The sequence below is a fragment of the Emydura macquarii genome, unplaced genomic scaffold, assembly GCF_026122565.2.
Source record: "Emydura macquarii macquarii isolate MOO-44397 ecotype Brisbane River unplaced genomic scaffold, CSIRO-AGI_Emac_v2 contig_3477, whole genome shotgun sequence".
Lineage (NCBI taxonomy): Eukaryota > Metazoa > Chordata > Testudines > Chelidae > Emydura > Emydura macquarii.
In genome coordinates this window covers 1,574,819-1,592,883 of record NW_027133614.1, presented here as the reverse complement: position 1 = coordinate 1,592,883, position 18,065 = coordinate 1,574,819, and the positions used below count along the sequence as shown (strand labels likewise).

The 18,065-nt window shown below is 46.3% G+C and overlaps 1 protein-coding gene across 1 annotated transcript in view; it reads right to left on the bottom strand.

Annotated features, from left to right (window-relative positions):
* Positions 1–18,065, bottom strand: part of CACNA1E (calcium voltage-gated channel subunit alpha1 E) — a 315,011-nt gene that overhangs the window by 42,154 nt on the left and 254,792 nt on the right. The window contains exons 28-31 of the mRNA XM_067535176.1: positions 15,680–15,739; positions 14,321–14,427; positions 2,591–2,687; positions 658–818 (exon numbers count right to left, since the gene is read on the bottom strand). Coding sequence (XP_067391277.1) covers positions 658–818; positions 2,591–2,687; positions 14,321–14,427; positions 15,680–15,739 — 425 coding nt within the window. The remainder of the gene's footprint in view (positions 1–657; positions 819–2,590; positions 2,688–14,320; positions 14,428–15,679; positions 15,740–18,065) is intronic.

The window sequence follows — 18,065 nt, the reverse complement described above, 5'->3', positions numbered from 1 at the left end:
AAGAAAGGAGTAAAAAGGAAGAGCTGGTAGGCTTAGCTCATAACAGAGAATGTGGCAGAAAGCTCATATGATTCTTCAGGTAGTTGCACCTCCAGCTTCTTAGCCAATCACAGGCGTTAATGTGCACATTTTAGGCAGGGCAGCGATTCAGAATCAGGTTTTTTCCATGGAATTTTTAATTTAAAAACGTGTTAGAAAGCAGCAGTGATAGTGCAGGAGATGCCCTTGGAGCAAAGGGATCCCAGCCCTGACTTGAGAAGACCAGTCTATCTTTAAGTGAGATGGGAGGCTCAGTGTTTGTTTAAAGACTGGTCTTCCCATACTGCTCCTGGAATGGCAGGGACCACTCCCTGAAACTGAGCAAGATTTCACTTAAAAGATGATAAAGGAGTTCACCCCTCACTGAGTCCAGGTATCATCTAAACTAGTCCTTTAAACAATATTTTATGGCTTTGATTCCCTGGGAAATGAGAGGTAGGTGCAACCCATGACCAAGGACTTAATTCAGAACCCAAACTGAATATTAACCAGAGTTTGAGGGGGTGAAAGACCAGAGTTTTCACTACTAGTCCTTCACTTATCTCTGCACCACAGGTAAGAGTGGATGCCTTTGTCAGGAAAGCAGATGGGCTCATGAACGCTGCTCCGTGTACCTACATGCAATCCTTCTCTGTGTCCTTAGAACTGTCCGTACAGTAGAAAAATTTGCCCTTGAAGAGCTGGACAGCGATGACTGCGAAGATGAACATGAAGAGCTTGTAGACGATGAGTATGTTGAAGACATTCTTCAGGGAAGTCACCACACAGTCAAAGACAGCCTGCAGGAGAAGGCAAACCCAATGGCATGATTCACCATGGAGAACCAGCAGATTTTGGCAGAGGATGGGACCAAAACTACCTAGAAAGGACCATCTGAGGAGACATTTCTCATTCCTGGCAGGAAAAGGATGCCAGAAGCAGACCCTGTCCCAGGCAGAATAGGCTATTTTATACATGACCATAACATCCAAAAATCACTAACAGGAAAGCTTTGTCCCACCAGGTACAATGGACATTTATGCCATATAAAGGTTCTTCACAACCATCTCTCAGGGTAGGATACCAGAGCACCATAGTACAAATAGCAGTACTTAAATACAGTTAGTGAACACTTATTTATTTAGCTTCTCCTCCAACGACAAGACAGATTGGACATCTCTAATTACAATCAAAAGACACTGTTCTGCATAGCTGGTAGGCCTGAGGAATAAAGAATTGTAGGTAGGTGCCCCATACAGATATGAGACCCATAACCTTACTCGCACTATATGTTTAATCTTTCAGTGTGATGATTCTTACTAGAGATTTCAGATAAAAGTACTGCTGTTTCATAAAATATGCTTTTCAAAAATAACCTCTAGAAGGCTTACTCTCAAGAGAGTGCACTTTTTAAATGAGTCATTAATTTAAAAGCATTCAACTGCTTTTAGTATACTAGGAGCCTGGGGTTTTTTTAAACTCAGGTTTCCTTTTATGTGCCCTGTGATCAATCCATGGTGTGAAAATGCCAGTGCAAATGGGATCATCTTTTTGTTTTGTTTATGCAGCACCTACCACAATAGGATCTTGGCCCATGATTGTACAAGACTCTATGGTAATACAAATGATAACAACAGTAGTACTAATTGCAAGAGCAAATGAATCCTTTGAACATCAAACTACCTATCTGTACTGGCAGATCAAATAGTTAGACCTCTGTGCTATCATTTGCACCTGCAACCAGTTTCAGGTGGGACGTTGAAGGCTGATTTTAAAAATCAGGCCCTGCAAGTTTGGAGTGTTTTGTTTTATTTTGTGTCCACTGCATGCAGGCTCCATGGTAGTAACCAACTCTAGTTTGGACTCCACCCACCTAATTAAGTCAGAACTGCAGAGATACTTCAACCAGTCTTGTGGAAGCATCAGAACTACCGGCAATGCAGCAAAAGATCAGTTCTCAGTGCAAAAGCAGCTCATAGTGTTTGTAAGCTGCTTTGGTGGGAAAGACAGACCTTTATATCAAGAGCAACACTTTCCCAAGGTTTGATGGGAGAGATCCAGATCTGGGAGTTAATTTGGCCTACCAGAGTCAGCACCCAGGGGGATCATTTTGAGGCCATCTCTCATTGCAGTGGCAGGTTAAATGATTCCTGTAGATTGTGGGTACCGAAACAGGGTTCTCCAATCCCACATCAAATGGGCATTTAAAAATCCACACCTGCTTTACATGACTGAGTATCCATATATGAAATTTAAACCACCTATTATTAGTAAGGTGCTATGACTGAAGACTGAGTTTGTAGGAGGGCCTGTAAATGAATCTGTAAGGTTTGTTGACTTCTTTGAAGTTTGGGGATGAAAGGCAATTGATATAAAGCTCAAGCACTACTCTATCTATTGCTAACCAGGGAATCAGTCTTAATTCTGCAGACTAGAATTCAAATGCAGTGAGAGACAAAAGAGGATGGATCCCTCTTCTAAGATGGGGAACACTCTCTGATTGTTACCTCACCAGGATTCTGTCTGACCCTGGAGAAAAATGGAGTCGGGGGCAGAGAATTTTAAACATTACCTTGAGTTTGGGCAACCGCTTGATGGTCTTCAGAGGCCTCAAGACCCGGAGCACACGCAGAGACTTAATCGTTTTAATATCCCGGCCTTTGTTGGTCCTACAGAGTTGGAAGGAGGTGCGCACACCCAAAAACAAAATAAAGAGAGGCAATAAACTTTCAGAGTTTCGGAGAAACTCACTGGAGAGTTTCAACAGCACTCACTACTTCCCAACACACACACACAAGAGAAATCTAGGGCCACAGGCAGCCTAAGTGAAAGCAGGTGTCAATCCACTAGTGTTGGTGGGGCTGTCCTGACTACACAAGCATGTGTGTTCTAAACATGTACTGAAAATGTTTGCAAATGAAAAATTAGGACTCCCTGGATCAGAGGAAGGCAATCAGAGCACTCAGTTCAGCGTCAGCTTTAGTGCTTTCCCCTTCGATGAGGATCAACTGCCTTAGCAAATCCTATTATTGTGAGAAAGAGTGAGGTAACAAGGTTAAAGCAGGTGATCCGACACTCTCGCTGTGCTGGGCCATCTGTTTCAAAGGCACCACGCCATGCAGTGTTCCTGGGGTGCCATAAACTCATGCTGCCTGGCAAGTCTGAGTTTGCTTTCCTAACGCACACGCTTTCTTTGATCTATGCAATTTGCAAACGTGAAGAACAAAATACCACCAATGTTGCAATTTTTAAAAAATTGCTTCTGCTGTAAGAAAATTACATAGGTATAACCACAACAATGTACAAAACAGAAAGATGCAAATTTCCTTTGTTGGCAAAGTGCTCTATCTACTGGTGTCTATCATAGATTTTTCCACTGTACTTATCTCTAGTATCAGCCCTCTCTGTCCTACAAGAAAATCTTAGATAATCTTAGGCTATGTCCTCAGTTGTTTCCTGGCTGGAAACCCTGTGCTCACTCACCATTAACTGTAGCCTGCTATTAGCTGCAGCTTGCTGGGCTGGGGGATGATTTCCCTAGTCAGTCTGATGGGTAATCTATAGCATAACTTTATACTATGGTTATAGGGGAAAAAATAGATTTTTGTCAAGAAAAACACTGTTAAACCCCTGATTTAAGCTGTGATTTAAAAACACCAAAGAAACATAAACCAAAACCCAAGGTGGGTAGTGACCAAGATTCTGATCTTAGAACAATCAGAACCTTATTTTGTATTGGTAAAATGAACAAGGCCTTATGGGAAAACAGTATATTTTGTATCCATCTCCTTTTCTTGAAAACATCTAGACGGAGATTTATGACAAAGGGTACTTCTAATTGCATGGCTCCTTTTATAAGGGTTAATACAATAGAAAGCACAATAACAGACCTACCAATGAATAGATGCAAACAAAAACACTAATTAAAACTCCTCAATAACAGTACAACCCCACAAACATAACATTTAAAGCAACTGCACAAACATTGGAATTAACCCACTTCATGCTTTGGCACCAATGCTACTCTGTGGGAGATGTTTCAACACATCTAGTCTCTTCACTCCTATTTTTTTTAAGCCTTTCAGGAGAAGGACAATTTTTTATTTATCAGGCAAACTTGCAGCCCATTTTCGCAGCCCCGCCATGTGAGGTTCCCCGCTGAGATGTTTTCCTTACCAGGAATATGCTGTGAAAGGGATTGGGAGGGAAGGTCTAGCTTTTTGTGGCTGACATATGCCACTAATGCTGCGTGAGCTTTTCCTAATGAAACCCAAGAGTTCACAAGGGATTTCAACAAAGCTTGGGGGGTTTAGGATTAGAAAATGTGAAACCAGGAAGATTTTGTCTTTTCTTGGGTTTCTTTTGGCTTGGCAGGTCCTGGATCAACATCTCCAAACAGGCTTCCTCCTGATCTTTTGGTAGCTGCTGCGTGGAGAAGCGGAGAAATCTTGATGGCTCTTAGGAGCTTTTCTGGGGCAACTGTCAGATCCAATCCCTAATCCTTCTCCTTCAGGAAGATGGAGCACTGGCAAGACAGGTCAGCTCCTGCCAAATGCTCAGTAAGACAGGCATCCCAATGGGACCAGAACATGGTCCTCAGACCCTACTGCTGGGTACTGCCCTTTGCTGAAGACCCAATAGCATAGTCCACCATGGGGGTCTCAGCCCCAGACTGAGATAAAGGGTAGCATGAAGCTGCAGAAGTGGGACCGGAGGATCATTTCCCATTCTTATTGCTGCAGGATGGAGGACAGGGCAAAGCACCCATCTATTTCCTGAACTGACCTGCTGAGGATTTGCAAGGGCTGGGGAGGGAGAAGCAGAATGGGGGGGATAGGTCATATAGCCACCCTTGAAAAGTCAGTGGGAGAGGAGGGAGCTAGCTAGCCACTAGACTTCTACACCAGAAAACAGCAAAGTATAGGCGGAAAGCCCAGGTCTGCTGCGGCTTGTGATCCTCGCCCAAGACTTGGGAGAGTTCAGAGCTGTCAAGGATCTTTTCTTTCTGTCCATGCTGAGACCAAGAAAAGGGGCTGCTGGAAAAGGATAGGGATTTATAGTGCCTGGTTAAAAGTATGTAGAACTCTGCATAGTTTCAACTTGCATGTCAGCAAGACTCAGTGATTTCAGCTTAATTTCATGCAGAGTTCTCTAGCGTGTCTAAAATACAAAAGGTGCACATACATTCAACAACCCTTTAACAGGGCTGTATGAATGAAAACCATTAAGGTTCAGACTGCTCTAACACAAACACAGATGGCTGAACAGTGCTATGTCTTTAATGAGAGCATGGGGGTCTCTTGGACAATACACTCTCTAATCACATGGTCCCCAGAGAGTACTTCTAGTAGAATCACAGGATGGGTCACGAGCATTTTGACTAGCTATTAAAGTGCCCCCTTGGGAACAATGTTATCAATCACTTTTCCCAAAGGAAAGCAATTCAAACATTTTTTTTTTTTTTTTTGGCGAAGATCTTCAGGTTTCTCTTCATTTTGGGGTTCAAAATTAAACATATAGGACCTGATCCGTGCTGATTTGTGCCACCCTGCTGATGATAATAATTCACCCTCCCTTCTACCATTTTAACATGGAATAGTTTAAACAGCAGAATGCAAGGTTTGGGAATCTCAGCCAACTGATTCCTCTGACTGGGATAGCATCTGTTATTGCTTTACGGAAAGAAAGATAGGGCACATAACCTATTGTACCAAGGACATGGTACTCTTCATTGAACTCCACTGTGTGTTTATTGCCAACACACACACACACACACACACACACACACACACACACTACTGGGTGTACATCTATCTATCTTGGAATAACCTCCCCCACCTTGTGATGATCTCCCATACAGATCTGGTGATATTCCATCTGAGGCCCAGTTCATTGGCCCCAGATAGTCAGAGCTGGCAGTATAGTACGGGGCACAGAACTTGCATCCTCTACAAAGTCCTGATGTGTGCACTCACACAATTTTGATATCCCCACCCCATTCCAAATATCCCCATCTTTATCTCCTTCGTGTGAAGTGCTGATGACTTTGCAACACACAGGTGGCAAGGACAGATGTAGGCAGGAATTCATATGGAATAAGAAAGCTTCAGTTACACAGACGAACAAAGCAACTTCCCCAACAACCCATTTTCCCTGGCTTGTAACCCCGAAGAGAATCAAACAGTATAATTACCCCAAAGTATTCCTGTGGATGATCCAGTCAGGCAGCCGCAAAGCAAAAATAAAACAAACAAACAAAAACCAGGTGGAGAGAAAACAGAGAAGATAAGAAAATTAAAGATCCGAAGAGAGGCAAGGCCATCCAGGAATGAGATCTGCATTAGAGTAGAATCACAAGCCTCTCTCACAGCCTTGGCATTTGGATATTCTACACATTTCAGCACTATAAAGTCAAGCTCCGATTGCCCCTCTGACCACCCTAAACTCTGGGTTTAAAAGCCAATCCATATATCCACAGTATCACTAACAAGAGTCCCTTTACCAGGAACCACAGATCCAGACATTAACCTCTTCTCCATGGGGAATGACTAATCTACGTGTCACCTGGAGCCCCCCTCTCCATCTTCATCCTGATTAACATACTCTAACTTCGGATGAGAAGAGGAAGTTGATTTGAAGATGAGCTGTGGTCTGAAGAATAAAGTAGGTAGAATATGGAATGAATGTGATGGTCATCCCAGTCTAGCCCCTGAAAGACACGTACATGAAGCATTATACACTTTGGAGGCTATAACTAATCTAAAGGTTTGACTGTGGGGATTCACTAGAGTTGCGGTCTCCCTGGAACTGCTGTTGTGTAGAGCTTCTCCCCTGTTGGTTTGAAAATTGTTCTTTGATACGATCAGAATGTTGCTGATTATTGTGTTCTCTCTAAATAGGGCAGGATTTGCTGGAGATCTTTTGGCCTACAGTATATTAGATTTGCTGTGGAATAAGATTAAGTGGAATCCAGGTTAACCAAACAGCAGTTTGTATTATGGTGCTCACCTCTGAGTCTCCTCTACATTGGTGTTAGTATCAGGAAGCAGATTCTGAGAGCTCTGTCTCCTCGCATGAGTTCTGGCTTGGATTTAAATTCAGCCTGGTGTCCTATAGGTTCACGTGAATTCCATTGGTGCTGAAGATTTTGTTAGTTTCTAATTACAGTTTTATCTCTGCAGCAATGGTTTTCAGAGCCTTGTGACTCTGATCCATCACCTACACACATGTTCTATTATGAATCAGCTTTTCTATGTGGCTTATCATCACCCTCAATCACCATAGTAATGAAGCACTTCACATCCGCCCGTCACAGGGGTGTGTGTTAAGTATCGCTATCTCCACTTCACAGATGGGGAACTGAGGCACAGAGAAAGTGACTTAGCCCAGGTCACACAGAAAGTCTATGTCAGAACCCAGATCTCTTAAGTCACAGTCCTGTGCCTTAACTATCCTATCTATGTGGACTTCCCATTATTTATGCCTTACTGCTCCTTTCCTGCCATGGGCTTGGGAGGAGACTCACTTCGACATTAGCAAATGGTTACACAGGCATTACTGCTGTGAGTTGCATGAGGAGACCTCTCGGAATATGGTTCATCCCCAACCATCAAAACTGAATCCCCAACAAGCAACACTGCTTCATGCTAGGAAATAAACATTCATTGATAAGTGTATTGATTAGCAGCAAACAACGGGAGTTTTTTCATATATGAGTGATGCCTGTTGGTAGGCCTGGAATGCTGATAGAAATCTGTCCACAGCTTGCTTTGGTTTCTACCCTCTGATGCCACAGCAGATGGGGCAGGCAAGTTCTCATTTTTACTGCAAGCTGAGAAGAAATGGAGATGCTACTCCACGCTTTCACCTTTGGGTCGAGTACTGTAATATTTTGTGGCCTCATAGAAAACTGCTGCATAGACTCCACAGAGGTTTCTAGAATTTTAGCTTGCTCTCATCACCCTTAGCACGTCACCCCTTCTCTGAGGGAGTTCTGCTAGCTGCCTGTCATAGAGCAAATTGATATTGCCTTGATGATTTATGCAGCAGTGGATGATACAAGAGCTCCCCATATTTATTTGAGCCAAGTCATAGAACCATAAAATATTAGAGTTGGAAGGGACCTCAGAAGGTCATCTAGTCCAACCCCCTGCTCAAAGCAGGACGAACTTCAGCTAAATCATCCCAACTGGGGCTTTGTCAAGCTACAGCTTAACAACCTCTAAAGATGGAAATTCCACCATCTCCCTAGGTAACCCATTCCAGTGCTTCACCACTCTCCTAGTGAAAAACTTTTTCCTAATATCCAACCTAGACCTCCCCCACTGTAACTTGAGACCATCGCTCCTTGTTCTGTCATCTACTACCATTGAGAACAGCCTAGCTCCATCCTCCCTGGAACTCCCTTTCAGGTAGTTAAAGGCTGCTATCAAATTCCCCCTCATTCTTCTCTTTTGCAGACTAAACAAACCTAATTCCCTCAGCCTCTCCTCATAAGTCTTGTGCTCCAGGCCCCTAATCATTTTTGTTGCCCTCCACTGGACTCTCTCCAACTTGTCCACATCCTTTTCATAGTGGGGGGCCCAAAACTGGACAATACTCCAAATGCGGCCTCACCAATGCCAAAGAGAGGGGAACAATCACTTCTCTCGATCTGCTGGCAATGCTCCTACTAATGAAGCCCAATATGCTATTAGCCTTCTTGGCAACTAGGGCACACTGCTGACTCATATCCAGCTTCTTATCCAGGTCCTTTTCTGCAGAACTGCTGCCTAGCCCGTCGGTCCCCAGTCTGTAGCTGTGCATGGGATTCTTCTGTCCTAAGTGCAGGACTCTACACTCGTCCTTGTTGAACCTCATCAGATTTCTTTTGGCCCAATCCTCCAATTTGTCTAGGTCACTCTGTATCCTATCCCTACCTTCCAGGGTATCTACCACTCCCATCTAGCTTAGTGTCATCTGCAAACTTGCTGAGGGTGCAATCTACCCCATTCTCCAGAGCATTAATGAAGATGTTGAACAAAATCGGCCCCAGGACCGACTCCTGGGGCATTCCGCTTGTGACCAGCTGCCAGCTAGACATCGAGCCATTGATCACTACTTGTTGAGCCCAATGATCTCTATCCATTTTATAGTCCATTCATCCAACCTATACTTTTTTAACTTGTTGATAAGAATACTGTGGGAGACTATATCAAAAGCTTTGCTAGAAGTCCCTGCTAGATATCTGCTGAGGCCAGTCTGAGCATGACTGTGAATTAGGTGAAACTCTTATGAAGCAACATACGTTTTTAAACCACTCTGCACTGGATATTTAGAAGCAGTTTCCAGTCATTGTCCAAAATCCTGAGTTAATGGAATAATTTAAAGATAAAGATAAATGTGATCTTTAAACTCTATCCTATTCTCACTGTTGGAAAAACCGAGTCTTTATTTTGAACTGTCTGAACATGGGTTTATTGTAAATTGGGTCTGTTTGCATAAATAGGGCTCTGTATGCTTCCTCTGTATTACAGATAAGGCTGCTTAGGAGAAAAGCCCAGAACTGGAATAGCAGAGGTATTATCAGTGAGCAGGGTGAGGGTGACAGAAGATGAAGAGCATATCAACAGCTGCTGCAGGTTAGGATTCAGGTATATTAGCAGATCCATGAAGAGATTTGCTCTGCAGCTATCTACACTTTGCCTCGCTTTGGCTAGGGCTTTACTGAAACCTAAAATCACAAATCACTTGCAAACAGTGAAATATGCTCCATTAATGATGCACCATATGCACCATTGTTGCTAGATACTGTACTGAAAGTTTTTCGATGCTGCGTGATAGGATTGTGCTCTTTGCTCGTCATTCCAAGAGAATTCACACCCGCTAGTGCCACGGGATTGAAAGGCTTGCTTCTGTCCCAACTCATCAGGGCCAAATTAATGGAAGGACTGATAGGACCATGGCCCGAGCTCCCCACTCTCAAGAAGTACAGGACCTCAACCTTTTATAATATTGCAGAAATGGCTATTGCCACCTCTTGGTGAACATGTAAAGCTGCAAACGAGTGTTGCTAGTTTACATAATACCTAATTAGAGCATGAGGGGAGACATACTCTGCTAGTTATTTTGGTTTTTATTAATTATTTATTATTATCATTATTATTATTATGTATTAAACAGAGACCTTTGTAGGTATGTTGTGTTTTTATACAGGCTGCATTTAGTTAGACACATTAGCTCTCCAGGCAGAGTTTGGGTAAGAGGAGTTGAGATGGGTACTCTCTTTGATGACATACCAAAGGTTTAGGTGACATTGTGAAGTAGCAGGTGATCTATGGATTTGTGGCTTTACAGATCTGGGTTTGTCTGGATTCATTTTTATAACAACTGGGCTGTGGTTATTTCTTTGGATATCCCACAAGAACACACAAGGACTGCATGGCTGTTATATGACAATAGTGTGACATCAAACATTAGACTGAATACTGTGTATCTAGAGAACCCATTCTTCTGACTTCTGACCTTGTGCCCATTCGATCACATTACATACACTTTGCTGATTCCAGAACCATACGAGAGCATCCTGGGGCAAACCTTCTGAATGGAGAGAAGGTGTCAAAGCTTCCACAAATTTACAGGACATTCAAATGCTCCTTGAGTGTTCTATTGCTTCTTTCCATGAGAAATGCTAAAGCTGATGACATACCTTTGTAAGGATATTCTATACATACTAACCTTTCCAATTCCCTGCTCCCCCAACCCCCTCCCCACATGGATCCTGTTTTCCATCTCCCAATCACTAAGCTCAAGATCCTGATTTCAGGACTCTACAATGCTAATAAACATAATAGACTAACATCACACACAGACTTGCCATTATTGATTGCCACAAGGACACAGCAACGCGGTAAGACAGCCCCTCCTTTGCAAATGGCATTTCAGTAACTCAGCTGGATGTGCAAATACCCAGAAAGTCCAAGGCTGTGTGCCTTTGTTTTGCTCACCCAAAAACTATGGTGGAAGAGGGAGAGGGGTGCATGGCGCCTGTGTGAAAACCAAATTCCATACAAAGTAGATCATCCAGGGAAAAGAAAAGTGAATTCAAGAGCAAACCAGGAGGTGCTTCCCCTTGAAATCACAATGGAGCAAGGCAGGCAGCTATGGACATTTATAGTTGGTGAACATGCTGCATCTCCACAGGAACCAGAGGACGGCGGCAGAGGGTGCCAATGCATGGCAGTGTCCAGTGCAAGAGAAAAAGCTCAACCCACTCGGCTGAGGAGGTGGCACAGAAGCTCAAGGAGAGACAGATGTTCTTATAAATGCTTTATAATGTAAAAGCCGATTGGAAATCACAAAGGAACAGCCGTCATTACGCTGAGGCAATTCCTGTCTTCTTTCCCTACCCAAGGTTATGAGCATCTGATCATCTCTCAAAAACAGGAGACACAACTGCCCCAGGAAAAATTTGCAGGTTTACATTATAAAGAGCTCTTGTACATGATGTAAGCAACTACTGATCTACATATCTACCACCACTACGTAGGGCAACATATATATTTGCTGCAAACATACATGAAGGCATTAGGCCTTCTCTGTGTCAGAATTTTGAGTGTCTAAATCAATGGACGGAGCGCTTTCCATTGAGAATTCAGCTGCTCCCGCATGCCAAAAGATAGATTCCCCTTCCCAGAGATGGCCATAGTTATAAAGAAGCCTGCTGCCAGTCCCTGAGGAAGCCAGATGGGCCTGCTAACCACCATTACAGAACTTGGGCATTGTCTGGGTTGGTGGGATAGAGAGGACGTGTGGGTGACAGGGTCATTTTGACAGCTCTGCAGGCTGAAGTTCTGTTTATCCACAGAAAAGGTATGGCCCTAGAAGTTTCCCCACATTGCCCTGCCAACATGCCCCAACACTGACCCAGAGGGACCACTTGCCTGCAATGGGTGAGAGAGCAGCTTAGTCACCACGGGCCATTCAATCAAACCTTGACTTTTCTGTTGAGACTGAAAACTAGGGGGCCCGTTAGTGCTAATTGTGGTGGTGGTTTTGGTGATGTCGACACTTGTCCATTGGGAAACGGACTAAGAAGCTGCCAACTTATGTAACACAGGCCACCAACAGCCAGCAGATGGTAAGAACTTCCAGTTACTCTTAGCCTGGACTGGATTTGAATGGCAACCGAGATGTGAAAGGCTCCATTACCCTACTACCTATCCCTCGAGCTGTTCATCCTATTCCTTAATTGCTGGTGTCCCCAATACAACCAATCATCCAAAATGGCGAAGCCACAGCCAGAATAATAATAGCTCAAATGAGATGAGTTCAATATCCAGGGGAGAGAGAACCTGGCCAGGAGGCAGGAAGACCACAGACCTGTATTTCCTACCCAATTGGCAGAGCAGCTAGACAGCTCCTGTGGCACGGCTAACTCTCTAAATCACCTGAAGAGCATCCAAGGAATCAGAGTTATATTCCCACCTAGCAGAGTGCCTGCTCAGCCTAGCTCAGTCCCCAAGATATAGCACCAGGTAGGTCCCCCGGGGCTGACCTCACTCCCCCTCCTCACTTTCTGGTGGGGATCCCCAGGTGTGTGAACTAACTTGGCCAGATGCAGAGCAAGCTGAATTCTCTAGTGTTCTTTGCGAAGAGAGAGCCGCGGCTGAAAGGACCAGAGAGTGTGAGACAGAAAGCGAGAGCAAGTGAACGCGCGAGTGAGAGAGAGGGAGCGAAATGAGCAGGCGGATGTGCCGGGGGAGCGGGAAACGTGACACACAGAAAGGCAAGTGATGGATTATGGCCCATAATCCATCGAGCAACCTCGGGCCTCAGGACCCTCATGGCCGCTGAGGCCCCCTGCACAGTACCTGAGCTGTGGGCAAACAGGGCTTCACTCTGCACGGCTGTCAGTCCCTCCCCTTCCACCAGCACTAAAGCCACCAGCGCAAGTTTCAAAGGCACAAAGAAAGAACAACAACATGACAAACACACAGCACGCTGGATCACAAGGTGCTGCTCTCCGCCCTTCCCTTCTCTAGAGGTGCCCGAACACTGAGCAGACTCCGTGCAGCAGGGTCATTGGGCACCAAGTTGCCTTTCTGTGAAATTCTCTTCAGAGTCTTATGCCGGGGCCATTGTCATGGACTCTGGGCCCCTGTATGTCCTCCCACATCCTTTCCATGGAAGTACTGTCCAACCCCTCGCTGAGCTTGTTCTCACTCAATGGGAGGGGTGAGGCTGGGCAAGCAGGCGGAAAATTAATTCCAACTTCTGAATAACCCCTCAGAAACAGAAGGAAAAAAGCCAGATGCTCACGGGCTGGGGCAAAGCTCGGGCGAGGCTGGCACGGGCTTGTGCCATCAGTATGAGGAACGGGGATGCTCCTTTCCTCTCTCCCTGTCATAATGCACAGAATAAGCAGGGCAGTGCCATCCAGGTGTGGCAGTGCCATCGCTTTGGTAGCAGCCCCAATGGCTACCATGTGGCATCGGAGCGCTGAGGAAGGTCAGCATGGCAGGTTCTTCCCCCACCCCTCTTGTGTGCTGAGTACAAAGCATCTCCTTTGCTCCAAGTGGCTTTTAAACAGTAAGCCATTCCTTCCTTTATACCCCTGCGAGATGGAGACGCTGTGCATGCCACGGCCTGTGCCCACCAATGGGGAATGCCGATCAAGGTGATGCTAAGGAGCAGTAGAACTTTCTGCCCCCTCCAGCTAATGCGCTGCACCCAGGATGGCCTGGACAGCACAGCAGGTGGCACAGAAGACCAGGACAAAGAGATTAAAACAACCAGTTGTGATGCTATCTTTAATGAGGAGCACAGGCCTTCAGCATATCCTGAGGGACGACCCCCACCCTCCTTCGCCCAGGAGTGTGATAATTGGCCAGCATGTCATCACTGCGTGGGAATCGGTGTTTGTTTGCCAGAATCAGTTCGGCCTCACACCGTACTTGTGTCACCTCTGTCCACTCTGGGTTTAACTAGCAGGCTCCTAACTACATCTTTGCCATCCCTGCTCGCCTTCCTTCTTCCCCCTTCTGCCTCCTCCTTTCTTCCCCTTCCGAGGCTAACTTCCCCACCAAGGCCAACAGCTGCGTTGCTGGGTGGCCGGGCCAGGCTGGTAGGACTTGGGACTGCCAAGAGAATGGAGGTATTCAGAAAGTGAAGGAAACCAAAGAAGGAACGGATTCACAAGAGAAACCTGTTCTTAAAGCCACATAACCAGCCGGCTGTCACTGCCACCTTACGCTTGCCCTGCCCTGAGCAGCTCGACAGGCACCCCTGGGAAGGCAGGGTAAAATGGAAGACATTCACTTACGCCAAGGCGAAAGCCACCAGTGCCCCGACTACCACGATGAAATCCAGGATGTTCCAGAGGTCTCGGAAGTAGGAGCCATCCTGCAGGATCAAGCCCTGGTCTATCATCTGTAGGGGGGGGATGGAGACACAGGCAGTAAATACCTCGCTCAGCTGCATCAAGTAAAATCCACCCCACAAGGCGCATGATTTGCAGGGTTGCTGCCATGACACACTAGTCCCATTGACTTCCAGTGGAGTCGTGGCGGACCCCTTGGACTCAGCTGAGCTAACGCTGCAGGGGGCTGCCCCAGGGACACATGCTCTTAGGCCATCTTGGGTGCCTAAATACTAGCACCTATATAAGCAGCCTGGTCATCAGAGGTGCTGGGCACTCAGCTCCCACTGACATCAATGGGAGCTCAGCACCTCTTGATAATCAGGCTTATTAAATATGGTTTAAGGGGCCTAACTGCAGGCACCCATGTGGGGAAGTCATGGCCCTAATGCCTTACAGGAGCACCTTGCAGACTCAGCCCCATGTGATTCAAGTGGTATCAGGTAATAACATAACAATAACTCTCATATAGCACTTTTCATCAGTAGTTCTCAAAGTGCTTTACCAAGGAGGGCAGGATCATTAATCCCCATTTTACAGATGGGGAAACTGAGGCACAGGGAGGGACGTGACTTGCCTAAAATCACCAAGCAGGCTAGCAGCCTAGGCACAAATAGAACCCAGGTCTCCTGTGCCCCAGTCCAATGCCCTGTCCATTGGGCAACACTGCCTCTGTCTTGCTGGGATGCAATTGGGTCAGGGTGTGGAGGAGGTTCCATAAAGAGGTTTTGTTTTAAAATCTAAATTTACGACAGAACTAAATCTAAGCTGCTGCTTCACATTCAATCCACAGCGATGCTAAGACAATCTCCACCCACCACCAGGAAGTTACAGCATTTGGCACAGTAAACTGAGATTGTGCTAAAAGCTCCCCTTCTCCTCCCCACTTGCCTGACTTCTCCAGGCTCACTCCGTGCTAAGGGAGAGTGGTTCAGAGCTAAACTCCGCTGCCTGGAGTACCCTCACCTTCACCACTGCCGCACTCCCTGGAGTTCAGCATGCCAGCCAGTGATAGGGGGAGGCATAGGAATGGATCTGGGGGGCTCCAGGGGTTAAAGTGACTGCCACCCTCCTTTGCTTTCTTCTTACCAAATACCTTATGCAGAGCTTTGTACAGCACTGACAGCCTCTCTGTCAGCCAGCAGGTGGCAGCTGTAATTTAAGGGGACCTTGCTGGGAGAGCCATGCACACCTGTCCTCCCACTCCCCCCTCCAGGCACACCTACACAGGCCTTCAGGAGCGCCTCCAAGTGCGTCTCTTACCTTTATAATCATCTCAAAGGTGAAAACTCCAGTGAAAACGTAGTCAAAATACCTCAGGACCTGCGAAGACAGAGCAGAGGCAGAGGGCAGTTTTGAAGGAACACCCCCTTAGCCGGTGGCTGTACAGCGCTCACACACACGGGACTGCCTACTGGGGGGCTCACTCGTGCATCCTCCGACAAAACTCCTACACCTCTGAAGATCAAAAGACAGGCCTATATTCTTGTCCTGGAGCCAAGCTAGGAAAAATCCTATTACCCAGGAGCACAGCACAGCCAGAAACTTAATCCAGGTATCCCATTAAAACTTCCCTTCCATTCATCAAGCCACTACCTGTGCTATAACATTTTGGGTGTGTTTGTCTCTCAGCTAGGATGAGCTGGAGGCCTCTCTTCAGAGACTTGTGGCTGGGACCCCAATTCTCACCCCTGCTTACATAAAGCCGCCTGTTCCAGTAGCATTATCCCTCTCCCAGCTACCGTACCCCTCCAGAGATAACTAATCACTGTCATTGGGACTGGAAATTATTCAGTGTCAGGGGCAGGCTGAGGATGATTTTCAGTGGCTTCTGTGGTAGCAAAAAATGCAAATTTGATTTTTAACTCAGCCCTGTGCGGCAGGAATTCAAACTCTTCCTGCCCCTGCAACACAATGAGAAATAACTAGGGCACACTGATCCTTCCCACCCCTGCCCTGCTTCCACTCCCTTCTGCCCCTCTCTGGCCCTGCTCCGCTCCCACACTTCACTTTATCTTCCATTAACCTTCGCTCGCTGCCCACTCCATGGCTCCCTGTGGCTGCAGACGCTGCATTGAATTCAGACTCCTTCCTCTTCTCTGCCATGGAGCCTTCTGATGCCTGCAGACTATCCCTTCTCTGGTTAAAGGGGGAGCACCCTCTCACTCTGCTAGATGGGGGTGAAATTCACTGCTGTCCAGGCCCAGCACAAGGCGTGCATCCACTTACGTGCACAGTCTCTGGGCTGCCCCTCTGCACAGGGTTAAATTCCTGCCTGCCTGAGCATCAGTAGAAAGGAGATGATTTGACTACTGTGACATGGTATGTGTACTGTGACTGACTGGCCCACCTGAGCTGAGGTTAACTAATTCTAGCTTCCTGACTCAGTTCCTTTGTGCTGTCTGTGTCACCAACAACAAAGACAAATAAGGATTTGCCACCCCAGTTTGCTACATTCCAACTCTGGTTCTGCCCCACATGGCACAAGTGAGAAGAGAATGCACAGCTGGTTTCTGGTAGGCTCTCCTAGAAGGGCCACTCTGGAAATGACAACCATTCAAAGTGGTCTACAGAGTAACAGAAGCTGGTTTGCACTTTCCCTCTCTGCTCCATCTGGTTGGTCTGTCAGTGCACCCACGCTGCTTCAATGCAGGTCAGATCAGATCAACAGCTTGTCCTCAAGGGACTGACGGACGTAACATACCCACAACATTTCTACAAAGTAAATCACAGTGGCTACAAAAATAACAGAACAAACTGTAATTTCTCATTCAACAACCAAGCCTGAGATTCAATTTTCCTTGAACAAATCAACACGAAACCTTTTTCCTAACCTCCCTCCTGCTGGGTGACATGATGTGAGACAATGAGACCCACATCACAGCAACAGCCGTCTCTATCCTGCTCCCTGCCTTGATTTTGAGCTCTGTCAAACCACCAGCCTCTGCTCATGCTGTTCCTGTGACCACCTGGCTGTGCGCCCCCTCATCCTGTCTCATTTCCTTTAACCTTGATGTCCCCCAGCTCAGGCTACCCCTTCACTGATAAGAAAAGGTGCATTTTAGTGCAGGAAAGCAATGTGCATTAGCTATCTCGCTGTCCATGACTAGTGGAGGATAGGCTTTGTAGTTTCACCTCGAGATACACTAGGTGAGATCAGTTGTGGGCGAGGGCATAGTGCCGACATCCCCTTGCTATCTCATGGGGAAAACTACAGATGCTTTGTTTCCCCCAGGATTTCACAGTGGGATAACGATCACACGTTAGTTTTCTCGCTACATAAAACCCCACCTTCTGCGCAGCCTCATCCTCCTATTCATCACATTGGACAAGTACTGCTGCCCCGCCTCAGCCACTCCTATTTCCTTCTCCGGGCTGACACAGGATCTTCTCCCATCAAACACATGCCCTTCCTGACCCTTGGTACCCGGCTGTACCTCTCCCTCCCAGCTGACTCTGGGACCCACACACATATCCTAGACTTCAGATCTCCCTCTCGCTATCTAACTGCATGCTAAGATGTACCAGGGCTGGAAATGATATGTGAGCATCTGGCTGCTCTGCTGGTTTATAGTTCTGAGCTTGAAGCTCAGGCAGGATCAAGGGCATCATGTGGATGGACACATGCTGCAGGAAAGAGGATTCTGGG